Source organism: Pelodiscus sinensis, chromosome 15 (genome assembly GCF_049634645.1).
Source record: "Pelodiscus sinensis isolate JC-2024 chromosome 15, ASM4963464v1, whole genome shotgun sequence".
Taxonomy (NCBI): Eukaryota; Metazoa; Chordata; order Testudines; family Trionychidae; genus Pelodiscus; species Pelodiscus sinensis.
Window position 1 is genome coordinate 5,300,268 of NC_134725.1, and position 27,066 is coordinate 5,327,333.

General features: G+C 69.1%; 2 protein-coding genes across 4 annotated transcripts in view; one reads left to right on the plus strand and one right to left on the minus strand.

The window, feature by feature from the left end:
• Positions 1–913: 913 nt before the first annotated feature.
• On the minus strand, positions 914–21,344 carry SEC14L2 (SEC14 like lipid binding 2). 2 transcript variants are annotated; one of them, XM_075897913.1, is made up of 14 exons: positions 21,198–21,344; positions 20,328–20,451; positions 19,991–20,221; positions 17,216–17,291; positions 14,928–14,971; positions 13,692–13,751; positions 13,427–13,615; positions 12,981–13,076; positions 6,539–6,599; positions 4,846–4,929; positions 1,938–2,044; positions 1,658–1,797; positions 1,267–1,436; positions 914–1,162 (listed from the first exon to the last, which is right to left on the minus strand). In XM_075897913.1, exons 3-14 carry the CDS (start codon positions 20,192–20,194, stop codon positions 1,011–1,013), a joined length of 1,383 nt encoding a protein of 460 aa, XP_075754028.1. In that variant the 5' UTR covers positions 20,195–20,221; positions 20,328–20,451; positions 21,198–21,344; the 3' UTR covers positions 914–1,010. The 2 variants fall into 2 exon arrangements, with proteins under 2 accessions (XP_075754028.1, XP_075754027.1); XM_075897912.1 differs by having other exon boundaries at positions 19,991–20,451.
• A 4,908-nt stretch (positions 21,345–26,252) lies between these two features.
• THOC5 (THO complex subunit 5) overlaps positions 26,253–27,066 on the plus strand; it is a 43,499-nt gene continuing 42,685 nt past the window's right edge. The window contains exon 1 of one of the 2 annotated variants that reach the window (XM_075897911.1): positions 26,253–26,725. In XM_075897911.1, coding sequence (XP_075754026.1) covers positions 26,630–26,725 — 96 coding nt within the window. In that variant the 5' untranslated portion in view covers positions 26,253–26,629. The remainder of the gene's footprint in view (positions 26,726–27,066) is intronic. The other variant, XM_075897910.1, reaches the window with a different exon arrangement.

Below are 27,066 nucleotides of genomic sequence, written 5' to 3' on the forward strand. Positions count from 1 at the left end.
CTCTCCCGAGGGGGCCTAGGCTGCCCGGGGCCCCTGCCCGTGCGGCTGCTCCGTGCTCAGAGCGCCCTGCAGCAGCTCTCCCGGTTCTGTCCCGCGGGGCTCCGGCCCGTCGCACAGCGTCTGCGTCTCGCTGTCCCCCTGCCCGCGCCCTGGGCCGGGAATTCAGTGACCTGGGCACCAGCCGCGTTCAGACCCAGCGTCCTCGTCGCACGGGGGGGGGATGCCATGGCCCTGGCGCTGCAGGCGGGGCTGGGTGGGAGCCTCCTGGGAGCAGGTCGCCCTGGGCCAGGTGCTCGTGTGCCCGGCAGGGGCAGGAGCGGGCATGGGGCTGTCGCGGTCTCCGCCATTGGGTCTGTTGCGGGCTGGCAGGGGAGCAGCCCCGACCCGTCCCTGTGTCCTGTCTCCCCTTCCCCGTCTGTGCGCTCCGCTCTCCAGGCCGCTGGGACGTGCTTGCTTCTCTGGGTTGCCCCTTCCTGCCCTTGGCAGCGTCCCGGGGCCAGGGAGTGACATAGAGCCTCGTGGCCCAGGCCTTTGCAAGGTGTGGCTGTTAACGAGCAGAGGGAATGACACAGGCCGGTGCTGGGGACGCTTTTGCAGGGGTGGGGAGGGAGGGGCAAAGCGTCGGGATGCCAGGGCCCTTCCTCACCCAGGGTCCAAAGGGGGCTCCTCAACCCAGCAGGGGGGGAACCCTGGGGCTTCGCTCCATGCCCCCAAGGCCCCTCAGACCTGGCCCAGAGTAGCCTGCCAGGGGTGGCTGGACGGGGCAGGGCTGGGCGCAGTGAGCTGGACCCGGGCCCTGGCCATGCAGACACGGGCACAGCTGCAAGGAAGCCCTGGCGCTCCCTGGCCCAGTCGCCCCTCCCGTACCCGCCCAGGCCTGGGGATCGCTGAAGGAAGACTCCGGAGACGCTGCCTGCATGCCAGTTTCACTCCCAGGTGGGGCGGGCGGGGCCTGGGAGAGGCGCCGGGAGCGGGGCTGGCGGTGGGGGGCGCGGGGGCTACGGGAGCTGTCACTGGCTGGTGTCACGGAGGTCCGCCTCGTTCGTGGTCTCTCCTAGCCGCTGGATCTCCTCCGACCGCTTGTCGGGCAGCAGGACCTCCACCGTGTAGCTGACCCTCTTGGCGTGCAGGTAGCTGTAGGTGTTGTCAAAGCGCAGGACGTCTGCGGGCAGAGGGCAGAGGCTGCAGCGCCTGGGGGCTCGGCGTCCCCGAACCCTGCCTCCCCACGGTCCCGGCGGCCAGCGGGCGGGCGAGGGAGCCACTTACAGACGCCGGGCGTGGAGCAGGTGAGGGAGCCGTCCTCGGGCACCAGGTGGGCGTTGTAGCGCTGGGTCGGGAGCACCTCCACCATGTCGCCGGCCCGCTGCCGCTCCCCCAGCCTCTTCTTCAGGTAGACCCCGAAGCCCACGTCGGCCCCGTCGGACATGAACTGCCACCTGTGGGACCCGGGCCTTAGCGAGGGCTCCCTCCGCCAGGGCGCCCCCCCGGACCTCAGCCAGATCCGGGCCCCTCCCCTCGTGCCGTGGCGCTCGAAACCGTTCGTGGCTGGTCAGACCCTGCCCCTGCTGCCCACCTGTGTCTGGGCTGGCTCAGGGCTGGGGTACCCCCCTCGTTCACCTCGGCCCGCCCCGGGGGCGGCTCCGCACCAGCTCCCTACCTGAGCACGCAGCCCGGGAAGAGGATCTCACACTCCACCTGGTGGGAGGAGCCCCGGTTCACCACCACCAAGTGCTCGTACTGCTGCTTCAGCTGGTCCCGCACGTAGTACCGCTGGGGGATGTCGCCGCCGTAGTTGATCTGCAAGGGGCGAAAGGCAGGCCCTGAGCCTCGAGGGCGTGGGCCCGGCCCCCTCACCCTGGGCTCCTGGGCCCAGAGGCCTCTCCCTGGGCTGGTCTCAGAGCAGCAGCTGGGCCTGGCACGCAGGTGGGGCCATGTACCTTGGTCACACACTTGGGGTTCCCGTCGGGGTCCTGGAGGGTTCCCCCGTACACCACCGGGATCTCCTCAGGGGCGATGTGCTGCTGCAGGACCTCCCTCCAGTTGGCTGGGAAGAGAGAGAGCAGCGAGATTACAGCTGCAGGCCAGGACCCTCTGCTCCGCTGGCATCCCGGCGCAGCAGGAACGCAGGTACCACCGGTACGCCTCTCCCCGGGGTGGGGAACCAGAGAGAACCAGCCGCCCGCCAGCAGGGGGCGCTCCCGCACTGGGTGTGTTCTCCGGTGTCAGCCGCCCGCCAGCAGGGGGCGCTCCCGCACTGGGTGTGTTCTCCAGTGTCAGCCACCCGCCAGCAGGGGGTGCTCCCGCCCTGGGTGTGTTCTCCGGTGTCAGCCGCCCGCCAGCAGGGGGCGCTCCCGCACAGGGTGTGTTCTCCGGTGTCAGCCGCCCGCCAGCAGGGGGCGCTCCCGCACAGGGTGTGTTAGCCGGTGTCAGCCGCCCGCCAGCAGGGGGCGCTCCCGCACAGGGTGTGTTCTCTGGTGCCAGCCGCCCGCCAGCAGGGGGCGCTCCCGCACAGGGTGTGTTCTCCGGTGCCAGCCGCCCGCCAGCAGGGGGCGCTCCCGCACAGGGTGTGTTCTCCGGTGCCAGCCGCCCGCCAGCAGGGGGCGCTTCCGCACAGGGTATGTTAGCCGGTGTCAGCCGCCCGCCAGCAGGGGGCGCTCCCGCACAGGGTGTGTTAGCCGGTGTCAGCCGCCCGCCAGCAGGGGGCGCTCCCGCACAGGGTGTGTTCTCCAGTGTCAGCCGCCCGCCAGCAGGGGGCGCTCCCGCACAGGGTGTGTTCTCCAGTGTCAGCCGCCCGCCAGCAGGGGGCGCTCCCGCACAGGGTGTGTTCTCCGGTGTCAGCCGCCCGCCAGCAGGGGGCGCTCCCGCACAGGGTGTGTTCTCCGGTGTCAGCCGCCCGCCAGCAGGGGGCGCTCCCGCACAGGGTGTGTTAGCCGGTGTCAGCCGCCCGCCAGCAGGGGGCGCTCCCGCACAGGGTGTGTTCTCCGGTGTCAGCCGCCCGCCAGCAGGGGGCGCTCCCGCACAGGGTGTGTTAGCCGGTGTCAGCCGCCCGCCAGCACGGGGCGCTCCCGCACAGGGTGTGTTAGCCGGTGTCAGCCGCCCGCCAGCAGGGGGCGCTCCCGCACAGGGTGTGTTAGCCGGTGTCAGCCGCCCGCCAGCAGGGGGCGCTCCCGCCCTGGGTGTGTTAGCCGGTGTCAGCCGCCCGCCAGCAGGGGGCGCTCCCGCACAGGGTGTGTTCTCCGGTGCCAGCCGCCCGCCAGCAGGGGGCGCTCCCGCACAGGGTGTGTTCTCCGGTGTCAGCCGCCCGCCAGCAGGGGGCTCTTCCGCACAGGGTGTGTTCTCCGGTGTCAGCCGCCCGCCAGCAGGGGGCACTCCCGCACAGGGTGTGTTCTCCGGTGTCAGCCGCCCACCAGCAGGGGGCGCTCCCGCACAGGGTGTGTTCTCCGGTCTCAGCCGCCCGCCAGCAGGGGGCGCTTCCGCACAGGGTGTGTTCTCCGGTGTCAGCCGCCCGCCAGCAGGGGGCGCTCCCGCACAGGGTGTGTTCTCCGGTGTCAGCCGCCCGCCAGCAGGGGGCGCTCCCGCACAGGGTGTGTTCTCCGGTGCCAGCCACCCGCCAGCAGGGGGCGCTCCCGCACAGGGTGTGTTAGCCGGTGTCAGCTGCCCGCCAGCAGGGGGCGCTTCCGCACAGGGTGTGTTAGCCGGTGTCAGCCGCCCGCCAGCAGGGGGCGCTCCCGCACAGGGTGTGTTCTCCGGTGCCAGCCACCCGCCAGCAGGGGGCGCTCCCGCACAGGGTGTGTTAGCCGGTGTCAGCTGCCCGCCAGCAGGGGGCGCTTCCGCACAGGGTGTGTTAGCCGGTGTCAGCTGCCCGCCAGCAGGGGGCGCTTCCGCACAGGGTGTGTTAGCCGGTGTCAGCCGCCCGCCAGCAGGGGGCGCTTCCGCACAGGGTGTGTTAGCCGGTGTCAGCCGCCCGCCAGCAGGGGGCGCTTCCGCACAGGGTGTGTTAGCCGGTGCCAGCCACCCGCCAGCAGGGGGCGCTCCCGCACAGGGTGTGTTAGCCGGTGTCAGCTGCCCGCCAGCAGGGGGCGCTCCCGCACAGGGTGTGTTAGCCGGTGTCAGCCGCCCGCCAGCAGGGGGCGCTCCCGCACAGGGTGTGTTAGCCGGTGTCAGCCGCCCGCCAGCAGGGGGCGCTCCCGCACAGGGTGTGTTAGCCGGTGTCAGCTGCCCGCCAGCAGGGGGCGCTTCCGCACAGGGTGTGTTAGCCGGTGTCAGCTGCCCGCCAGCAGGGGGCGCTCCCGCACAGGGTGTGTTAGCCGGTGTCAGCTGCCCGCCAGCAGGGGGCGCTTCCGCACAGGGTGTGTTAGCCGGTGTCAGCCGCCCGCCAGCAGGGGGCGCTCCCGCCCTGGGTGTGTTAGCCGGTGCCAGCTGCCCGCCAGCAGGGGGCGCTCCCGCACAGGGTGTGTTAGCCGGTGTCAGCCGCCCACCAGCAGGGGGCGCTCCCGCACCAGGTTGTGTTGGGAGAACAAGGCAAGTGGCGCAGGGAGCGCCCAGGTCCCCGCATGAAGGCGCCCCCTACCCAACCATTCACCTTTCCGGGCAACGGGCTCATGAGCCCCCCTTCCTCTCTCCGGGTACCGTGGGGCTGCCCCACTTCGCCCAGCGGGTCCGCGGTGCCCGGCCGGGAGCCCTGCTGGCCCGGGTTCATCGTTCGCAGCACCCCTGGGCCGCGCTGCAGGACTGGCCGTGGCCCACGCGGGCAGCATTTCGGTAGCCGGAGGGATGGGGCCGCGCGCAGAGCCCCGCTGGCGGGGGCACAGACCCGTGCAGGGACAGAGGGCAGGGCCCACTCACCCCCCAGGACAACAATCTTCTTGCGGGTGTCTTCACTCAGGAAGTGCTTGATGAGGTTGTAGGCCACAGGGAAGAGCTTGGGAGCTGCAGGGGTGGGAGAGCGAGAACTCAGCAGCCTTCCCCCCCGCCAGCCTCTCATCCTGGCCTCCCACCTCTGGCTAGGAGCCCCGCCCCGCGGCCGCCTCGCCCTGCTGGGCATGCCCACGCTGGCACATGGTGCATCTCCTGGCTGACTTGGGGTCTCCTGCTGCCTACTAGCACCGAGCCCCAGGTGGCAAAGGCCGAGGGGCTGCACAGTGCCCCTCCCGCCTGTGTGTCCGTGTGTCTGCCCCCTGGGGCAGAGTCATGCATGCAGCACCTCAGCAGTCCCAGCTCCCGCCTGCGTGTCCATGTGCGTGTGTGTCTGTGTGCACACCGGTGTCTGTGTCCGTGTGCCTGTGTGTCCGTGTGTCCGTGTCCGCACGGGTGACTGTGTCTGTGCGTGTGTCTGTGTCCGCACAGGTATCTGTGTCTGTGCGCGTGTGTCAGTGTGCGCGTGTGTCTGTGTCCGCACGGGTGACTGTGTCTGTGCGTGTGTGTCTGTGCGTGTGTCTGTGTCCGCACGGGTGACTGTGTCTGTGCGTGTGTCTGTGTCCACACAGGTATCTGTGTCTGTGCGCGTGTGTCAGTGTGCGCGTGTGTCTGTGTCCGCACGGGTGACTGTGTCTGTGCGTGTGTGTCTGTGCGTGTGTGTCTGTGTCCGCACGGGTGACTGTGTCTGTGCGTGTGTGTCTGTGTCCGCACAGGTATCTGTGTCTGTGCGCGTGTGTCCGTGTGCGCGTGTGTCTGTGTCCGCACGGGTGTCTGTGTCCATGTGCGTGTGTCCGTGTGCGCGTGTGTCTGTGTCCGCACGGGTGACTGTGTCTGTGCGTGTGTGTCTGTGTCCACACAGGTATCTGTGTCTGTGCGTGTGTCCGTGTGCGCGTGTGTCTGTGTCCGCATGGGTGTCTGTGTCCATGTGCGTGTGTCCGTGTGCGCGTGTGTCTGTGTCCGCACGGGTGATTGTGTCTGTGCCTGTGTGTCTGTGTCCGCACAGGTATCTGTGTCTGTGCGTGTGTCCGTGTGCGCGGGTGTCTGTGTCCGCACGGGTGACTGTGTCTGTGCGTGTGTGTCCGCACAGGTATCTGTGTCTGTGCGTGTGTCTGTGTGCGCGTGTGTCTGTGTCCGCACGGGTGTCTGTGTCCATGTGCGTGTGTCCGTGTGCGCGTGTGTCTGTGTCCGCACGGGTGATTGTGTCTGTGCGTGTGTGTCTGTGTCCGCACAGGTATCTGTGTCTGTGCGTGTGTCCGTGTGCGCGTGTGTCTGTGTCCGCATGGGTGACTGTGTCTGTGCGTGTGTGTCTGTGTCCGCACAGGTATCTGTGTCTGTGCGTGTGTCCGTGTGCGCGTGTGTCTGTGTCCGCACGGGTGACTGTGTCTGTGCGTGTGTGTCTGTGTCCGCACAGGTGTCTGTGTCTGTGCGCGTGTGTGTGCAGCATGGCATGTGTCTGTGTCCGCGTGCGTGTGTCCATGCGTATGTGTCTGTGTCCATGTGCACGTCTGTGTCCACACACGTCTGTGCGTCTGTATGCGCATGTGTCCGTGCGCGTGTCCGGGCCCATCCGTGTGCAGTGCGGGGAAGCGGGCAGCCTTGCCCTGCCTGGCGGCTAACCCACCTTTAATTACAAACAGGTGCTTCAGGGTCTCGGGGTAGTTCTCCTCAAACATGGACAGGAGCTGTGGAGTCAGAGCGTCAGTGGGGCCGGGGCCGGGACCTCGCTCCCCCACGCCCTGGGAGAGGGCCCCCCGGCCGAGCGCCGGCCGAGTCCAAAGAGAGCCACGGAGCGTGCCGTGCGAGGGCCGGCCGTGAGAGCCCAGGCAGGCAATGCAAACAGCAGCGCTGCCCGTCTGGACTCTCGGGGAACCCCCAAGCTCAGCTCCACGCCAGGGCGTTAAAGCGCAAGCCCCTCGGCCGTCACAGGCCTACGCGTGACGCCGTCCGGTCCCAGCGGGGCTCAAGACAGGGCCCTGGGCCGGAGCGAGACCTGGGCTTGTTCGGGCTGCGGGGAGCAGAGCCGGGGGCACTGAGAGCCTGCAGCTCCCGGAAGGGGGTTCCAGAGAGGCTGTTCTCGGGGCGCCGGGGGGCAGAGCCGGGGGCACTGAGAGCCTGCAGCTCCCGGAAGGGGGTTCCAGAGAGGCTGTTCTCGGGGCGCCGGGGGGCAGAGCCGGGGGCACTGAGAGCCTGCAGCTCCCGGAAGGGGGTTCCAGAGAGGCTGTTCTCGGGGCGCCGGGGGGCAGAGCCGGGGGCACTGAGAGCCTGCAGCTCCCGGAAGGGGGTTCCAGAGAGGCTGTTCTCGGGGCGCCGGGGGGCAGAGCCGGGGGCACTGAGAGCCTGCAGCTCCCAGAAGGGGGTTCCAGAGAGCCTGTTCTCGGGGCGCCGGGGGGCAGAGCCGGGGGCACTGAGAGCCTGCAGCTCCCAGAAGGGGGTTCCAGAGAGGCTGTTCTCGGGGCGCCGGGGAGCAGAGCCGGGGGCACTGAGAGCCTGCAGCTCCCGGAAGGGGGTTCCAGAGAGGCTGTTCTCGGGGCGCCGGGGGGCAGAGCCGGGGGCACTGAGAGCCTGCAGCTCCCGGAAGGGGGTTCCAGAGAGGCTGTTCTCGGGGCGCCGGGGGGCAGAGCCGGGGGCACTGAGAGCCTGCAGCTCCCGGAAGGGGGTTCCAGAGAGGCTGTTCTCGGGGCGCCGGGGGGCAGAGCCGGGGGCACTGAGAGCCTGCAGCTCCCGGAAGGGGGTTCCAGAGAGGCTGTTCTCGGGGCGCCGGGGGGCAGAGCCGGGGGCACTGAGAGCCTGCAGCTCCCGGAAGGGGGTTCCAGAGAGGCTGTTCTCGGGGCGCCGGGGGGCAGAGCCGGGGGCACTGAGAGCCTGCAGCTCCCGGAAGGGGGTTCCAGAGAGGCTGTTCTCGGGGCGCCGGGGGGCAGAGCCGGGGGCACTGAGAGCCTGCAGCTCCCGGAAGGGGGTTCCAGAGAGGCTGTTCTCGGGGCGCCGGGGGGCAGAGCCGGGGGCACTGAGAGCCTGCAGCTCCCGGAAGGGGGTTCCAGAGAGGCTGTTCTCGGGGCGCCGGGGGGCAGAGCCGGGGGCACTGAGAGCCTGCAGCTCCCGGAAGGGGGTTCCAGAGAGGCTGTTCTCGGGGCGCCGGGGGGCAGAGCCGGGGGCACTGAGAGCCTGCAGCTCCCGGAAGGGGGTTCCAGAGAGGCTGTTCTCGGGGCGCCGGGGGGCAGAGCCGGGGGCACTGAGAGCCTGCAGCTCCCGGAAGGGGGTTCCAGAGAGGCTGTTCTCGGGGCGCCGGGGGGCAGAGCCGGGGGCACTGAGAGCCTGCAGCTCCCGGAAGGGGGTTCCAGAGAGGCTGTTCTCGGGGCGCCGGGGGGCAGAGCCGGGGGCACTGAGAGCCTGCAGCTCCCGGAAGGGGGTTCCAGAGAGGCTGTTCTCGGGGCGCCGGGGGGCAGAGCCGGGGGCACTGAGAGCCTGCAGCTCCCGGAAGGGGGTTCCAGAGAGGCTGTTCTCGGGGCGCCGGGGGGCAGAGCCGGGGGCACTGAGAGCCTGCAGCTCCCGGAAGGGGGTTCCAGAGAGGCTGTTCTCGGGGCGCCGGGGGGCAGAGCCGGGGGCACTGAGAGCCTGCAGCTCCCGGAAGGGGGTTCCAGAGAGGCTGTTCTCGGGGCGCCGGGGAGCAGAGCCGGGGGCACTGAGAGCCTGCAGCTCCCGGAAGGGGGTTCCAGAGAGGCTGTTCTCGGGGCGCCGGGGGGCAGAGCCGGGGGCACTGAGAGCCTGCAGCTCCCGGAAGGGGGTTCCAGAGAGGCTGTTCTCGGGGCGCCGGGGGGCAGAGCCGGGGGCACTGAGAGCCTGCAGCTCCCGGAAGGGGGTTCCAGAGAGGCTGTTCTCGGGGCGCCGGGGAGCAGAGCCGGGGGCACTGAGAGCCTGCAGCTCCCGGAAGGGGGTTCCAGAGAGGCTGTTCTCGGGGCGCCAGGGGGCAGAGCCGGGGGCACTGAGAGCCTGCAGCTCCCGGAAGGGGGTTCCAGAGAGGCTGTTCTCGGGGCGCCAGGGGGCAGAGCCGGGGGCACTGAGAGCCTGCAGCTCCCGGAAGGGGGTTCCAGAGAGGCTGTTCTCGGGGCGCCGGGGGGCAGAGCCGGGGGCACTGAGAGCCTGCAGCTCCCGGAAGGGGGTTCCAGAGAGGCTGTTCTCGGGGCGCCGGGGGGCAGAGCCGGGGGCACTGAGAGCCTGCAGCTCCCGGAAGGGGGTTCCAGAGAGGCTGTTCTCGGGGCGCCGGGGGGCAGAGCCGGGGGCACTGAGAGCCTGCAGCTCCCGGAAGGGGGTTCCAGAGAGGCTGTTCTCGGGGCGCCAGGGGGCAGAGCCGGGGGCACTGAGAGCCTGCAGCTCCCGGAAGGGGGTTCCAGAGAGGCTGTTCTCGGGGCGCCGGGGGGCAGAGCCGGGGGCACTGAGAGCCTGCAGCTCCCAGAAGGGGGTTCCAGAGAGGCTGTTCTCGGGGCGCCAGGGGGCAGAGCCGGGGGCACTGAGAGCCTGCAGCTCCCGGAAGGGGGTTCCAGAGAGGCTGTTCTCGGGGCGCCAGGGGGCAGAGCCGGGGGCACTGAGAGCCTGCAGCTCCCGGAAGGGGGTTCCAGAGAGGCTGTTCTCGGGGCGCCAGGGGGCAGAGCCGGGGGCACTGAGAGCCTGCAGCTCCCGGAAGGGGGTTCCAGAGAGGCTGTTCTCGGGGCGCCAGGGGGCAGAGCCGGGGGCACTGAGAGCCTGCAGCTCCCGGAAGGGGGTTCCAGAGAGGCTGTTCTCGGGGCGCCGGGGGGCAGAGCCGGGGGCACTGAGAGCCTGCAGCTCCCGGAAGGGGGTTCCAGAGAGGCTGTTCTCGGGGCGCCGGGGGGCAGAGCCGGGGGCACTGAGAGCCTGCAGCTCCCGGAAGGGGGTTCCAGAGAGGCTGTTCTCGGGGCGCCGGGGGGCAGAGCCGGGGGCACTGAGAGCCTGCAGCTCCCGGAAGGGGGTTCCAGAGAGGCTGTTCTCGGGGCGCCGGGGAGCAGAGCCGGGGGCACTGAGAGCCTGCAGCTCCCGGAAGGGGGTTCCAGAGAGGCTGTTCTCGGGGTGCCAGGGGGCAGAGCCGGGGGCACTGAGAGCCTGCAGCTCCCGGAAGGGGGTTCCAGAGAGGCTGTTCTCGGGGCGCCGGGGGGCAGAGCCGGGGGCACTGAGAGCCTGCAGCTCCCGGAAGGGGGTTCCAGAGAGGCTGTTCTCGGGGCGCCGGGGGGCAGAGCCGGGGGCACTGAGAGCCTGCAGCTCCCGGAAGGGGGTTCCAGAGAGGCTGTTCTCGGGGCGCCGGGGAGCAGAGCCGGGGGCACTGAGAGCCTGCAGCTCCCGGAAGGGGGTTCCAGAGAGGCTGTTCTCGGGGTGCCGGGGGGCAGAGCCGGGGGCACTGAGAGCCTGCAGCTCCCGGAAGGGGGTTCCAGAGAGGCTGTTCTCGGGGCGCCGGGGGGCAGAGCCGGGGGCACTGAGAGCCTGCAGCTCCCGGAAGGGGGTTCCAGAGAGGCTGTTCTCGGGGCGCCAGGGGGCAGAGCCGGGGGCACTGAGAGCCTGCAGCTCCCGGAAGGGGGTTCCAGAGAGGCTGTTCTCGGGGCGCCGGGGGGCAGAGCCGGGGGCACTGAGAGCCTGCAGCTCCCAGAAGGGGGTTCCAGAGAGGCTGTTCTCGGGGCGCCGGGGGGCAGAGCCGGGGGCACTGAGAGCCTGCAGCTCCCGGAAGGGGGTTCCAGAGAGGCTGTTCTCGGGGCGCCAGGGGGCAGAGCCGGGGGCACTGAGAGCCTGCAGCTCCCGGAAGGGGGTTCCAGAGAGGCTGTTCTCGGGGCGCCGGGGGGCAGAGCCGGGGGCACTGAGAGCCTGCAGCTCCCGGAAGGGGGTTCCAGAGAGGCTGTTCTCGGGGCGCCGGGGGGCAGAGCCGGGGGCACTGAGAGCCTGCAGCTCCCGGAAGGGGGTTCCAGAGAGGCTGTTCTCGGGGCGCCGGGGAGCAGAGCCGGGGGCACTGAGAGCCTGCAGCTCCCGGAAGGGGGTTCCAGAGAGGCTGTTCTCGGGGCGCCGGGGAGCAGAGCCGGGGGCACTGAGAGCCTGCAGCTCCCGGAAGGGGGTTCCAGAGAGGCTGTTCTCGGGGCGCCGGGGGGCAGAGCCGGGGGCACTGAGAGCCTGCAGCTCCCGGAAGAGGGTTCCAGAGAGGCTGTTCTCGGGGCGCCAGGGGGCAGAGCCGGGGGCACTGAGAGCCTGCAGCTCCCGGAAGGGGGTTCCAGAGAGGCTGTTCTCGGGGCGCCAGGGGGCAGAGCCGGGGGCACTGAGAGCCTGCAGCTCCCAGAAGGGGGTTCCAGAGAGGCTGTTCTCGGGGCGCCGGGGGGCAGAGCCGGGGGCACTGAGAGCCTGCAGCTCCCGGAAGGGGGTTCCAGAGAGGCTGTTCTCGGGGCGCCGGGGGGCAGAGCCGGGGGCACTGAGAGCCTGCAGCTCCCGGAAGGGGGTTCCAGAGAGGCTGTTCTCGGGGCGCCGGGGGGCAGAGCCGGGGGCACTGAGAGCCTGCAGCTCCCGGAAGGGGGTTCCAGAGAGGCTGTTCTCGGGGCGCCGGGGGGCAGAGCCGGGGGCACTGAGAGCCTGCAGCTCCCGGAAGGGGGTTCCAGAGAGGCTGTTCTCGGGGCGCCGGGGGGCAGAGCCGGGGGCACTGAGAGCCTGCAGCTCCCGGAAGGGGGTTCCAGAGAGGCTGTTCTCGGGGCGCCGGGGGGCAGAGCCGGGGGCACTGAGAGCCTGCAGCTCCCGGAAGGGGGTTCCAGAGAGGCTGTTCTCGGGGCGCCGGGGGGCAGAGCCGGGGGCACTGAGAGCCTGCAGCTCCCGGAAGGGGGTTCCAGAGAGGCTGTTCTCGGGGCGCCGGGGGGCAGAGCCGGGGGCACTGAGAGCCTGCAGCTCCCGGAAGGGGGTTCCAGAGAGGCTGTTCTCGGGGCGCCGGGGGGCAGAGCCGGGGGCACTGAGAGCCTGCAGCTCCCGGAAGGGGGTTCCAGAGAGGCTGTTCTCGGGGCGCCGGGGGGCAGAGCCGGGGGCACTGAGAGCCTGCAGCTCCCGGAAGGGGGTTCCAGAGAGGCTGTTCTCGGGGCGCCGGGGGGCAGAGCCGGGGGCACTGAGAGCCTGCAGCTCCCAGAAGGGGGTTCCAGAGAGGCTGTTCTCGGGGCGCCGGGGGGCAGAGCCGGGGGCACTGAGAGCCTGCAGCTCCCGGAAGGGGGTTCCAGAGAGGCTGTTCTCGGGGCGCCGGGGAGCAGAGCCGGGGGCACTGAGAGCCTGCAGCTCCCGGAAGGGGGTTCCAGAGAGGCTGTTCTCGGGGCGCCGGGGAGCAGAGCCGGGGGCACTGAGAGCCTGCAGCTCCCGGAAGGGGGTTCCAGAGAGGCTGTTCTCGGGGCGCCGGGGAGCAGAGCCGGGGGCACTGAGAGCCTGCAGCTCCCGGAAGGGGGTTCCAGAGAGGCTGTTCTCGGGGCGCCGGGGAGCAGAGCCGGGGGCACTGAGAGCCTGCAGCTCCCGGAAGGGGGTTCCAGAGAGGCTGTTCTCGGGGCGCCGGGGGGCAGAGCCGGGGGCACTGAGAGCCTGCAGCTCCCGGAAGGGGGTTCCAGAGAGGCTGTTCTCGGGGCGCCGGGGAGCAGAGCCGGGGGCACTGAGAGCCTGCAGCTCCCAGAAGGGGGTTCCAGAGAGGCTGTTCTCGGGGCGCCAGGGGGCAGAGCCGGGGGCACTGAGAGCCTGCAGCTCCCGGAAGGGGGTTCCAGAGAGGCTGTTCTCGGGGCGCCGGGGGGCAGAGCCGGGAGCAACGGGCTCCAGTCCTAGTGGGGGCGGTCGAGGCTGGAGATCAGGACACACGATTTCCCGAGGCGGGTGGGAAGTGCTGGGCTGGGTTCCCTGGGGCGGGTGGATTCTCCAGCCCCAGAGGTGGGGACGTCCCGGCCGGGCTGCTCGAGTCGGGGCCGGTCCTGCCTGGGGGGCTGGGCGCGATGGCTCCTGAGGTCCCGTCCCGGCGAGGGATTCTCCGGGAACAAGCCCCGGGCCAGCGGGAGCCGCCCCGAGCTCACCTCCCCATACGCCTCCACGGCCGGCTTCCAGAGATGCTTCAGGCCCAGCCCTTCGCAGTCGTAGATCATCATGACCGTCTCCACCCTCTTCCCCAGCTGCAAGAGAGCGGAGCAGGAGGGCTCAGCCGGGGGACGGGGGCCTTCTCGCGCTCTGGGCAGGGCCCCCACTGCACGTGCCCCTGGCCGGCCGAGCCCCCAGCAGGCCCAGGCTCCTGCAGAGGGGTGCAGCAGCGGCTGCTCCCCCTTCCCAGCATGGTGAAGGGGCGCTGCCGGAGCGCCTGCCCTTGGGGGGACTTCCCTGCAGCGCCCAAAGGCCGGGCACCGTCCAGCGCTGGCCGCAGTGCCCATTCGGCCTCCGCGATCCGCACCCCGCTGGCGCCCGGCTGCTCGCTCCACCCCAGAGGGGCTAGGACCCCCGGCGTGCCGGCCCAGGGCAGAGCACTCACCTTCTGGCTCTGCTTGTCACACTCCTGCAGCAGCACCTCGCAGTCCCGGTACTTGTTTTTCAGCAGGTCCTGTTTGGAGGCCGACAAGAGGAGGCCCTTGGCGTCGAGGGGCCCGATAATCTCGTACCACACGGGGCAGCCGTCCCGGTCGTACCCACACATGCCCCCCGACATGTACTTCTGAATGACCTGCACGGGAGAGACACAGGCCGTGGTGCCCGTCCCACGCAGCCGCTGGCTGAGCCGGAGGGCGACGGGGACTCACCTCCGGGGGCTGCCACTGGACGATGTTGTCAGCATCCATGTGCTTCCGGATCTCCACGTACTGTCAACGCAAAGCAGAGGGGAGTGGCTGCGACGGGAATTCCACCGTGCTCTGAATGCTGCGGAGCAACCGCAGCCGGGGGGGGCGAGGGACGGATCCCTCAGCCAGGTGGGAAGGGAGGGACGGATCCCTCAGCCAGGTGGGAAGGGAGGGACGGATCGCTCAGCCAGGTGGGAAGGGAGGGAAGGATCCCTCAGCCAGGTGGGAAGGGAGGGACGGATCCCTCAGCCAGGTGGGAAGGGAGGGACGGATCGCTCAGCCAGGTGGGTGGGGAGGGATGGACAGATTGCCTGGGCAAGGGGCGGATCACCCGGACGGGGAGGAGCCGAGGGGCGGATCCCACAACCGGGCAGGGAGGGAGGGTCTGTCTACACTACTGTCCTAGTTCGAACTAGCGGGGTAATGTAGGCATACCGCACTTGCAAATGAAGCCCGGGATTTGAATTTCCTGGGCTTCATTTGCATAAGCAGGGAGCCGCCATTTTTAAAACCCCGCTGGTTCGAACCCCGTGCAACGCGGCTACACGGGGCACGAACTAGGTAGTTCGGACTAGGCTTCCACGAGGAGTACCGGTAGTTCGGAATAGGCACCCTAGTCCGAACTACCTCGTTCGAGCCCCGTGTAGCCACGGGCACGGGGTTCGAAGCAGCGGGGATTTAAAAATGGCGGAGCCCTGCTTATGCAAATGAAGCCCGGGAAATTCAAATCCCGGGCTTCATTTGCAAGTGCGGTATGCCTACATTACCCTCCTAGTTCGAACTAGGACAGTAGTGTAGACAGACCCGGAGGAATGAATCACCCAGCCACAGCGCCAGGAAAGATCCGGGGCGGGCGTGAGGCGACAGGGGCTGCGCATCAGCTGAGCGCGTGGGCGGAGGGTGCGGCGGGCAGGGGCAGCGTGCACCCGCCGTGCTGGGCACAGACTGGCCGGGGGCCCTCTGGCCTTAACCCCCGGTGGCTCTGGGAGAACAGCCCGGGGGGGACTGGGGGGTCTGACTACAAGACAAGCAGGGGTCCGTCCAGTGACTCAGGCGCTGGAGCAAGGCTGGGAACGCACGTCCCTGTGGCTCGGGGGCTGGGCAGGGTCGCGAATGGCTGAGGGTCCCTGAGGAGTCCGAGCCCCTGGGAAGCGGGGTGGGGGGGCAGCAAGCCCAGGGGGGCGGGGGCTCTCTTACCTTTCGGACCATGGCCTCGGCTTTCGGCAGGTCGAAGCAGCGAGCTGCAGGAGAACAGCCCAGAGTGTCACTCCCGCCCCGCGCCCCGGCTGCCCCCAGCCGGAGCCTGGCAGGAAAAGCCCCGTCCCCCAGCTCCCTGCGCCGGGCCCATCACCCTGCAGCAGCCTCTGGGCTGCTGGGCCTGGGGCCGAGGGCCCAGACGCTGCCAGCTCCCGCTCCCTAGCCGAGCTGGCAGGAGCCGACGCGCTTCTGGGGAAGCCGGGAGCCCCGAGGGAGCCGCCGGGGCCCAGCGTGGGCCGGCCTGCCCCTCTACGGGCTGAGGCAGCCTGGGTTAAGGGCAGACAGCTGAGCCGGAACAGGGGTCCCCTGGAAGAGCCGCGGGGAAGCGGGAAAGGGCCCAGCCAGGCCAGCCCCCCGCAGCAGGAAAGCCCCGGCGCCGGTTAAAGGCGTCAAGTCCCACAGGCCTGGCGGGGCCCAGTCCCAAGGAGACGCTCTGCCACTGTCTCCCGCAGATCGCTCCCTGTCTCTGCGAGCCCAGCCTCCGCCTGCGCCCTGAGGCCCCGGCCAGGAGAGCGGGGCCCCAGCCAACAGGGTGCAGGAGAGACGGGGGCCCCACAGGGTGCAGGGGAGCCGGGGGCCCCACAGGGTGCAGGGGAGCCGGGGGCCCCACAGGGCGCAGGGGAGCCGGGGGCCCCAGCCAGCAGGGCGCAGGGGAGCCGGGGGCCCCAGCCAGCAGGGCGCAGGGGAGCCGGGGGCCCTAGCCAGCAGGGCGCAGGGGAGCCGGGGGCCCCAGCCAGCAGGGCGCAGGGGAGCTGGGGGCCCCACAGGGCGCAGGGGAGCCGGGGGCCCCAGCCAACAGGGCGCAGGGGAGCCGGGGGCCCCAGCCAACAGGGCGCAGGGGAGCCGGGGGCCCCAGCCAGTAGGGCGCAGGGGAGCCGGGGGCCCCAGCCAGTAGGGCGCAGGGGAGCCGGGGGCCCCACAGGGCGCAGGGGAGCCGGGGGCCCCACAGGGCGCAGGGGAGCCGGGGGCCCCAGCCAACAGGGCGCAGGGGAGCCGGGGGCCCCAGCCAGTAGGGCGCAGGGGAGCCGGGGGCCCCACAGGGCGCAGGGGAGCCGGGGGCCCCACAGGGCGCAGGGGAGCCGGGGGCCCCACAGGGCGCAGGGGAGCCGGGGGCCACACAGGGTGCAGGGGAGCCGGGGGCCCGTGCGGTAGTGCCGGGGCGGGAAGTCCTGGCTTTTTACGACAGCACGACGTCCGCCGGGGGCTTGGGCGCAGGGGCCCAGCTGGGCGCTTGCAGAGCCGACCCCCAGCCCTGCCCGCCCTCTGTGGGCGCTGGACTCTCCCCCAGGGCCAAGACCACAAGCTGATCCTGGGGCTGCTCCGGAGCCGGCGGGGAGCACGCTCAGGTGGGATGGGTGGGGGCCGTCGAGCTCCTGGAAGCTCCCCGAGGTCAGGTGCCCCCAAGCAGACCGGGCCCCAGCGGCCGCGGTTTGGGGGCTGGGCCGAGCTGGTGCCTGCCAGGCGCGGGGGGGCCGGGCCAGGCTGAATTTTGGACTTTGCAGAGCAGATAGCGGGGAGAGGGCGGGAGGAGCTCTGGGAGATAGCAGAGCTCACAGTTCACTCCCGTCCAGATAAGGGGGCTCCCGGCGCCTGGCCCGGCTGCCCTCCCCGGCCGGCCGGCCCCTCTCGCTCGGGACCCCACGCGGGGCCGGCTCGTGGCAGCCTGGTCCCCGCAGCGTCTCCCTCCCCGGCCAGCTTCCACGGGCTGCACCCGCCTGCGTGGGGCCCGCTGCCTGTCAGGCCAAGCAGGGCGGCTGGGGCCCCACCCCCTTGGGTGCCATCCGGTCCCCTGCTCCCAGGCCTCGGGGCCCCCCCATCCCCTCCTCCTGTGCCCAAGGAGGCATTGCCCCCCTGTGCTCAGGGGAGACAGCCCCACGCCCTCCACGGGGCAGCCCTCCACCTGCCCAGGGAAACCACCCTTCCCTTTCCCCCCCGCCTGGCCCGGGGGCAGCTTGGCTCCACGCCCCCATCCCCCATCCTCCACTGCCTCCCCCCATCCCTCGACCCCCCCACTAGCTCCCCCCCATCCCTCTGCCCCCCACTGCCTCCCCCCATCCCTCAACCCCCCCACTAGCTCCCCCCATCCCTCTGCCCCCCACTGGCTCCCCCCCATCCCTGCACACCCCATTGGCTCCCCCTCATCCTCCCGCCCCCCACTAGCTCCTCCTGTCCCCCTGCCTCCTACTGGCTCCCCCCCATCCCTCTGCCCCACTGGCTCCCCCTGCTACCTCGCAGCCAGCGCAGGAGGAAGTAGTCGTCCTGATGGGGAAGCAGGGGCAGCACATCCTGGAGACTCTCCCGGAACTGCAGGGACAAGAGGGGGGGCAGCATCATGGGCGTCCCACGGCAGGGACCCCCCCCCAGCAGCCCAGAGCAAGGCCGGGACCCCCCCCCCCGCCCGGCAGCCCGGAGCCAGGCCGGGACCCCCCCGCCCCCCAGCCCGGAGCCAGGCCGGGACCCCACCGCCCCCCAGCCCGGAGCCAGGCCGGGACCCCCCTGCCCGGCAGCCCAGAGCCAGGCCGGGACCCCCCCGCCCACCAGCCCAGAGCCAGGCCGGGACCCCCCCGCCCCCCAGCCCAGAGCCAGGCCGGGACCCCACCGCCCCCCAGCCCAGAGCCAGGCCGGGACCCCCCCCCCCCCCGCCGGCAGCCCGGAGCCAGGCCGGGACCACCCCGCCCCTCAGCCCGGAGCCAGGCCGGGACCCCCCCCCCCCGCCGGCAGCCCGGAGCCAGGCCGGGACCACCCCGCCCCTCAGCCCGGAGCCAGGCAGGGACCCCACCGCCCCCCAGCCCAGAGCCAGGCCGGGACCCCCCCGCCCACCAGCCCAGAGCCAGGCCGGGACCCCCCCGCCCACCAGCCCAGAGCTAGGCCGGGACCCCACCGCCCGGCAGCCCAGAGCCAGGCCGGGACCCCCCCGCCCGGCAGCCCAGAGCCGAGGGGCCAGGCTGCCAGCCTCCGGGCAGCACTTCCGACGCTCCGTGGTGGGCTAACGCGAGGCTCTGAACCGCAGCGATTGCACAAGCGAGGTCAGGTGCACGTGGCCCCTGTGGCTTTGCCCGTGATCGAGGGAGGCGTTTGACGCGGCCTCGCGCGACCTTCTGGTCCGTACCCTGGGAGATGCAGCCTAGCTGGGGTGCCGGAGGGCGGGGGCGTACGGCCGTTCCCTGGGTCCCAGCCGAGCCGGACGGGAGAGGGGTCGCGCCAGCGCCCCCCACCATGGGAGGAGGGCTAGGCTGGATTTCACCTGGGCATGCTGCTGGGCGGGGCCCGTCAGCCGCCCCCTAGGGGTGCAGTTTGGCGCTAGGTAGCGCTCGCTCGCTTCCTTTCTCCATACCCAGGCGGACCTGGATTTGTACACGCGGATGAGCTGCAACCGCTCCCTCAGCCCCACCCCACAGCTCCTGGAATACCCCCGGCTTAGCCCAGGGCCTCCTTCCCCCTTGCATGCCCGGATGTGGGAGCAGGGAGAGGCTTCCCGGCCAGCCCAGTTCTCTTGCTTTTTTTGCATTGAACCTGGCGGAGGAGTCATGAAAGCCAGCCGCTGAGAAGGCGGCAACACAGCTGTTGCTGGTGACGGCAATCCTAGGGCTGCCAGCACTCCCCAAGCACAAATGAACGCACATGGCTTCCCCAGACAAGTCAGACTGTCCCTATTTTGTAGCAGGGGAAACCGAGGCGCAAAGGTTAAGTGACTTGCCCAAGTCCATGTGGCTAGAGCTGGGAGCAGACTCCAGCTCTGCCAGGACTTACTCGCACACCTCATACACAGCTGTCCTTTATCCTAGAAGACCAGGTTTAAACCCCAGTGGCCCACGAGCTCTGGAAATGCAGGGGAGCTGGTTCTCCACTCCCTTGTGCCGTCACCGGCGCCCGTGCCCAGTGCATGCTACCCCAGGTGGAAATCCCGCCCCCATGTACTCCTGGGTTGGCACTTCCCACGCCCGCTGCACCTGGCTCTGGGAAGTGGGGAAACAGGTTCAGGAGCAGCACAGTGGGGGTGGGTGCCGTTTGCCTCTGTACAAATCCCTGACCCTGCCTGCCAGTACACACACCGAAGCAGTATCAGGCTCCCCCAGTAGGGGGCGCTGCAGGCAGTGGGGCAGGCCACTGGCTGTGGAGGGCTCAGAGCTGCTCCAGTGCCGATCTCCCCCAGTAGGGGGCGCTGCAGGCAGTGAGGCAGGCCACTGGCTCTCCCCCAGTAGGGGGCGCTGCAGGCAGTGGAGCAGGCCACTGGCTCTCCCCCAGTAGGGGGCGCCGCAGGCAGTGGAGCAGGCCACTGGCTCTCCCCCAGTAGGGGGCGCCGCAGGCAGTGGAGCAGGCCACTGGCTGTGTAGGGCTCAGAGTGCTCCAGTGGCAGTCTCCCCCAGTAGGGGGCGCTGCAGGCAGTGAGGCAGGCCACTGGCTGTGGAGGGCTCAGAGCTGCTCCAGTGCCAGTCTCCCCCAGTAGGGGGCGCTGCAGGCAGTGAGGCAGGCCACTGGCTGTGGAGGGCTCAGAGTGCTCCAGTGCCATCCTTCCCCTCCAGGAGCAGCAGGGAAGGCGCTCCCCGCGAGGGCCCAGCCGGTCCTGCCGGAGGGTGGCAGCTCCGGGGCACAGGGCTGTGGTGCTCCCTCCGCGCAGGGAGGGCCGGGCGCTGCGCACTCATCACCTTCCATTCACAAGCTGCTTAGGTAACACTGACCCAGCTAATCCGCCAGCGCCGGCGCCTTCCCTGCCAGCTCCGGCCATGAATCCCCCGGGCCAATGCCAGCTCCCTCCTCCCGGGCCAGGTCCCACTGCCACTGCTGGCACCGCTGGGGCCCTGCTCCGAGTGCCCGGCCCCGCTCTGAGCCCTCGGCAGCGCCCCCTGCTCGCCTGGCACTTCCGAGCCAGTGAGCGCCGACGGCACCAGGAGTCCAGGGTCGGGCGCTCCCGTGGGCAAACCCACTTCCCCGGTGTCAGCATCCCCAGCAGGGTCCTTGGGGCAGTGCCCCTCCCCCCGTGGCAGGGACTGGCTGCACCCTACCTGGGCTAGCGCCTCTGCCTGCTTGGGGCTCAGGTCTCCCACCCGGCCGCTCATGGTCTCCTCGGGGGCGATCAGCTGGCTGCTGGCGGCACCCTCCTCCGAGCTCGGCAGCTCGCTCCAGCCCTGATCTTCCTGTGCCAGGCTGCAGGCTCCACCTCTTAAAGGGGACTGCGCCCGGGCGGGCCTCAGACACGCCGGCAGCATGCGGCAGGCCGGGCCGGAGCAGGCTCGCTGGAAGGAGAGGGCATTGGAGCCAGAGGCCAGGGCCGAGGCGCCGGGCAGGGAGCAGCCCGCCTGCCCCCGTGCGTGGCTGGCACGGCCCCTGCCCCTTGACCACCTGCGGAAAGCGCCGCTACCGTTCGGGCCACGGCCCTTGGACTCTCACTCTTGTGCCCGGGGTGTCCTCTCAGTCACTGGCCTCGTCCCACCTGGGCCCAGCGGCCTCCGCAAGCGTGTGGGCACTGCGGAGAGAGGGGAGACGGTGACCCCGCTTTCCTGCTGCGCCCGCGGGTCGACCGCGGGACCCGGACACAGCTGCCTTTGCCCCGCCAGAGATCTCCCCTCCTGTTTGGGAGGCCCCCGTCCCCGGCATCCCCGGCCAAGCGGCTCTGGGCAGAGCTGGGCAGAGCTGCGGGCTGGGATTGCTCGCGAGGCCAGCAGCTGACTTCCTCGTCATTGCTCTGTACAGCGCCTGGCGCAAGAGGGCCCGATCCTGGGCCAGCGTTCCGAGGTGCTGCAAGTAGATCAAAGCCATGCTCAGGCCCCGTGCTGGGAGCTGCACGTTCGGGGCCCTGCCTCGGGCTCTGCGCCAGCCAGGCTGGGGCAACTGGCTACGAGTCTTCCCCCCTCCTGCAGCGCTGGGCTACGGCCACAGGGAAGCGCAGCAGGAGGGCCAAAGAGTGTGGATCTCTGTGGCCTACAGCTTTGCTGTGCAACCCGGAGCAGGTCACTGAGACTCCGTGCCTCAGTTTCCCTCTTCATTTCCGGTGCAGGAGGGTCGCGGGCAGGGCTGGCCAAAAAGTGCAAAGACGTGTTTTCTGGTTTTTTACACAAACACGGCACTTTGCCTTTTGTATTATTTTCTGACCACGTGGTGCGTGGGATGGGGAGGCTCAGCCACAGGCTGGCCGCAGTTGGGGGGTGCTCCCAGCTGGGGGGTCGCAGAGGCAGTGGGAAAAGAGGAGTAACCCTAATGTCACTGCCTCACCCCATGTCCAGAACGGCTCCTTCCCTAGTCCAGGCCTCTGAGGGGACTGCCTGTGTCCAGTGACCCCGCCCCGCCCTCTGTGAGGTCACTGCCCCCCTGTGTCCAGTGACCCCGCCCCGCCCTCTGTGAGGTCACTGCCGCACCCCTGTGTCCAGTGACCCTGCCCCGCCCTCTGTGAGGTCACTGCCCCCTGTGTCCAGTGACCCCGCCCCGCCCTCTGTGAGGTCACTGCCGCACCCCTGTGTCCAGTGACCCCGCCCTGCCCTCTGTGAGGTCACTGCCGCACCCCTGTGTCCAGTGAACCCACCCTGTCCCCTGTGAGGTCACTGCCGCACCCCTGTGTCCAGTGACCCCGCCCCGCCCTCTGTGAGGTCACTGCCGCACCCCTGTGTCCAGTGACCCCGCCCTGCCCTCTGTGAGGTCACTGCCCCCCTGTGTCCAGTGACCCCGCCCCGCCCTCTGTGAGGTCACTGCCGCACCCCTGTGTCCAGTGACCCCGCCCCGCCCTCTGTGAGGTCACTGCCGCACCCCTGTGTCCAGTGACCCCGCCCTGCCCTCTGTGAGGTCACTGCCCCCCTGTGTCCAGTGACCCCGCCCCGCCCTCTGTGAGGTCACTGCCGCACCCCTGTGTCCAGTGACCCCGCCCTGCCCTCTGTGAGGTCACTGCCCCCCTGTGTCCAGTGACCCCGCCCTGCCCTCTGTGAGGTCACTGCCCCCCTGTGTCCAGTGACTCCGCCCCGCCCCGCCCTCTGTGAGGTCACTGCCCCCCTGTGTCCAGTGATCCCACCCTGTCCCCTGTGAGGTCACTGCTGCACCCGTGTCCAGTGGTCCCGCCCCCCGCCCTCTGTAAGGTCACTGCCACACCCCTGTGTCCAGTGACCCTGCTCCACTCCCCCACCCTCACTCGCTGGGGCAAAGGGTTGGGCGGAGGGGGAGGGAAGGCTCTGATGGGGGGGCCCAGAAACTAGGCCTTGGGGAGCAGCGAAAGGCTCTGGGTGCAGCCAGACATGAGGGGTCCAGGTGCGGGAGGGGCGCCGGGCTGGGGAAGAGATGCCGGAGGTGCGCAGGGCCCTTGGTACCGCATCCAATTCTCTGCCATTCCCAGGGCTCAGACGTAGCCTCTCTCTGCGGCTCTGTGGTAATGGGCCCTCCGATCGATCCCAGCCATGGGCAGATTGTTCCCATGCATGTGTGGAATAAATGTGATGTGCACTGATGCACGCCGGAATGTGCACCACCAGTAGGAAGCCCCCTCGCTGTGGGTGTCTGCTAGTCAGCTGGGCCGCACTTCTAGGGAGACACGCGCTTTGCTTGAGGGCCGGTCAGACTCGAGCCCTCTGGGGGACACAGGCAGAGATCGGACACGGGAACCCCAGCGAGAGAATCCGACCGAGGAGTTCACAACCTCCGAGACGTCCGAGGGCTGCCCGGGGGAGTCTGTATCTGCAACCACAAGGAGCAGGGCGGGGGCACCTTCCACGCTGTCTGTGCGGCCCCAGGATTCCCCGTGGTTCGTGTCAAAGGGCCATAGCGCACTAGAACGGGAAGGGAATTCGAGAGGCATCGAGTCCCGTCCGCTGCCTTCCCGGCAGTGTAGCCCATCCCTGACAGCCTGCCCTTCAGTATCTGCAGCCTCCCTCGGCAACGTATCCCAGTGCTTGGCCGTTTTCCCGAAAGTCCAACCTCAACCTCCCTCGCTGCAGCTTCAGCCCCTTGCTCCCTGTCCTGTCCTCAGAGGCCAAGCACCATTTCCCCCTCCTCGTGACACCCTTTGAGATACTTGAAAAGCGCTCTCATGCCCCGCTCAGTCTGCTCCTTCCAAACGAAACCAGCCCAGTTCTTTCAGGCTGCCCTCGGAGCTCCTTCTCTGGACCCTCTCCAAGTTCTCCACCTCGCTCTGAAATGTGGGGCCCAGCACTCCAGCGGGGCCTGATCAGCGCAGAGCCGAGCGGGAGAACGGCTTCCCGTGTCTTGCTCCCCACTCTCCTGTCAAGGAGTTTCTTGCCAGATGAAATGTCACCTTGAGAGCTGGGTCTGCACCTGGTGCTACTGGCGGCACTGGAGCAGGGCCCGCCTCTGGGACACTCCTGGGATGCAGTTTCCAGGGATATGAGGGTGTGGTTTCCTGCCTCTCAGCTAGTGGTGGCCGCTCTTTCAATCTGGCTGCAGGCGAAGGCCTTAGGCCAGGGCTGGGCAAGACGCGGCCCAGAGGCCGGATCCGGCCCGCCTAACACTTTGATCCGGCCCACAGATGGCATATGGCCGCCTTCCATTTAGATCCGGCTGCCCAGGCCACCGAATTTCCCAGCGGTGGCTCAGATGGCTGGATCTGGCTCACTGCTCCCAGTCGCGGCGCTACCCTGGAAGGGGCCGGAGCCGCGAGCCCTTTAAATAGCCGCAGCAACCTGAGGCGGCTGCCAGGCAACGCGATAGCGGCACGGCCGGGAGCCACAAGCCCTTTGCTGTGTGTTGAATTCAAAGCCTCTGGCCCCGGACAACTCTGGGGGAAGGCTAGTCCCCAGCCCCGCCCCTTGCACCCCAGGCCCCGCCCCTTCCAGAGGGTGGAGCCAGCCCGCAAACCACATTCATTGATTGGCCCCCCTGCAAAAATTATTGCCCACCCCTGGTGTCAGAGGTGGTAAAGCTGTTAGCTTATAAGAAGCACAAAGGGTTTGTATCGGAAGAAAAGGCCAAGCGCCGCATTGATTGAGAACGCAGTGGCACGGCGGTTAGCAGATGCTCATACAAGGGTTATAGACAGACACACCCCGTGTACACGTTCTTTTATTATTTTATGTTCTGTGTACTACTTTATGGCTTGTGGATTGATTATGGGAGGAGCAGGGTTGTATCGGTTTGGATCAGTGCTTTAGTTATGGCAGGACGGATTTCCTTTTCAAGCAGAACGGTTTTGTTATCATTGTTTTTTTGAATTGGGATTAGTGGGTTTTGCATTGTTCAATTGTTGGGGCTTTTTGACGGGTGTTTGTTATTTGTAGTTGGTTTTTTGTAGTTGGTTTGGGAGGTTTTTTGTTTTAGCTGGTTTTGATTATAAATATTTTGTTTTAATTGATAGGGGCTTGTTTTTTTCCAAGCTGTTGATTTGCTCGCTGCTTGTATTTTGAAGGGGATCTGGAGCAATTTTTGGCGCTTTTCCATTTGTGTTTGGCTTTTTCCAGAGCATTTGGCTTTTCTGTGCATTGTTAACGTGCACATTGTTCAGTTTTAGAAAAGAGGGTTGATTGTTGTTCAGAGAAGCAGCGTTTCTGGTAGAGAAGCAGTGTGCACATTCAAACAAGGACGTTACATTGCAATTTGAAGAAGGGTGTTTGTTGTAAGCCTAAAACAGAACCGTGTCCATCAGGTTCTATTCCTGCGGTGGAACCAGCTCTGGACACAGTGCTCTGGCTGGTGCACCTTTACCAACGGTAAGGTCAAGGTCCTTTCTGCATTCGAGAGGGTGGCTGGCAAAGTACACCGAGGCCCAGGACTTTGCATAAAGCTCCATTTTAGCTCCATGGCTACAGAATGTGCCAATGGTTAATTACCCGCACAGTAAACAAAATCTGTGCCTTGTTTCTTCTTTTCGTTTGTTCAGCCTTGGCTTCCAGCCGTTGGATTGCTCGGAGCCTTTGTCTGCTAGACCCTAAAGCTGCCCGACTTAGTAATCTCTTTCCCAAGTAGGGTGTTCTAGACCTTGCCCTCTTCACCTTCTCTCGGCTAAGCCGCACAGACTGCGCGTCTCTAATCTCCCATTGGGAGGTGGCTCTCCTGACCTCGGATCCTCCTTCTCGCTCTCGCCTGACACCTCTGCAACGTGTCCACGTTCTTTCGGAAGCCTGGGCCCCAGGACTAGGCAGCTACCGAGATGTCGGCGCGAAGGCCGTGCACGGTGTCCTACTGCTTACGCACCCCAGGTCCGTTAGACCTGCCGGCCAGCGCCATGTGCCTCGATTAGAGATACTGGCCTCCGCGGTGCTCGTTCTGGCCACAGGCTATTTCGAAATAACCTCCAAATCAGCCACACAATTTGGGGAGCTTATTTCGCGGTCAGGGCGCTGTGCAGACGCACCCTGAGTGTCCTTGTTGCGTGCAGCGGGGGGGGGCTTGCACAGGCCCGTGTTTGATTTTAGACCCGTCCACGTGCTAGACCAGGAGTAGGCAGGCGCAGGGCGCACGGCTGGGGGCCCTTGCCGAGTCCCCGGCAGGGCTGAGCGCTGCGCCCGGGTCGGGGGTCCCAGCGCCGTAGCTCCCTCCAGGAGCTGGGGGGTTCCTTGTCCTGAGGGGGGTGGCGTCAGCCCCACAAGGGACACCCTTCCCGCCACGGCTGGGAACGCCACGTGCAGCAGTGCCTGGCCCCGCCCACACCACCCTGAGGAGGGCTACAGCGGCCCCGGGCCCCGCCCCCAGGCGTAGGGGGCGTGTCCGGTGCGTGGAGGGACCTGCGGCCCCGCCCCTCGCAGCTCCGCGGCGGGCCGGCAGGGGGCGCGCTGGGCGCCGGACGCTCTAGCCCCGCGGGCCGCGCTCGTCTCCTCCGCCGCCGGATTTCCGCTGCGCCTGGCGGGCCGGTGAGCGCGGGGGGCCTGGGGCTGCCGGGGCGTTTGGCGGGTTGCGGGGGGGGCCGGGGGTTGGCGGGGGGGGCCGGGGCCGGGGAGGTTGCGGGGGGGGCGGGGGAGGCTGCGGGGGGGGCCGGGGCGGGGGGGGCCGGGGGAGGGCGGTTGGCGGGGGGGGGCCGGGGAGGCTGCGGGGGGGGCCGGGGCAGGGGGGTTGGCGGGGGGGGCCGGGGAGGCTGCGGGGGGGGCCGGGGCAGGGCGGTTGGCGGGGGGGGGCCGGGGAGGTTGCGGGGGGGGGGCCGGGGCAGGGAGGGTTGGTGGGGGGGGCCGGGGAGGTTGCGGGGGGGGGCCGGGGCAGGGAGGGTTGGTGGGGGGGGCCGGGGAGGCTGCGGGGGGGGCCGGGGCGGGGGGGGGGAGGGGAGGCTGCGGGGGGGGGCCGGGGCGGGGGGGGGAGGGGAGGCTGCGGGGGGGCCGGGGCAGGAGGGTTGGCGGGGGGGGGGGCCGGGGAGGCTGCGGGGACAAGGCCCCCGGGAGGCAGGGAGCCCCTGGGCCGGGCCTGGTGGGGAGCAGGGCAGAGTCCCGGGGCCTCTCCCGGGCGCGGGGGAGGTTCGGGGCCGAGCCGGGGAGGCCGGGATGCGGGGGGACCGCGGGAGGGGACCCCTCCTAGCCTCTGCGCTGGGGGTGACGTTGGTTTGAGGAGGGGAGACGATCGATCGGCGCAGGAGGCGCAGTGCCGAGGGGAAGCAGGGCAGAGTCGCCCCCTCCCACGGCAGCACGGGGTCTCTGACAGTCGCTCCCATTTGTTGCAGAGGCTTCGAGGGGCTCCCGTTTGGAGACCAGCTATTTCTGCTCTCCCGTCCCAGAGCCCGTGAAATAAGAATGTCGTCTGATTCGAGCAAGAAGAGGAAACCCAAGGTCATCCGCACTGACGGGGCCCCCCAGGAGAGCAAGCGGGGCAGGGTGGACCCTGATCAGGTGGGCTAATGATTGTCAGCCTGTGGCAATCCTGCGGCGGATCAGATGCTGTCGGGCTGGCAGGAGTGCAGAGGCGAAGCCGTCAGTGCTTTGTTCGGAAAGCTCTTGACATCACAAAAGCATCACCCTGTTCGTCCGCTCTGTTGTAAGGGCGAGCATCTCAAAAGCACCCGGGATTAGCTTTCCGCTGCTCGTACTCAAGTCAATGAGGTTATTACCATTGGCTTCAGTGAGCCAGATGCCAGGCCCGATCCCCAGCATCCCGAGCAAAGAAGGGTTATGACCCTGGGAACCAGAGTTGCATCTTATGCTCTCTGAGTGATTTTATCACTGTTGCAAGT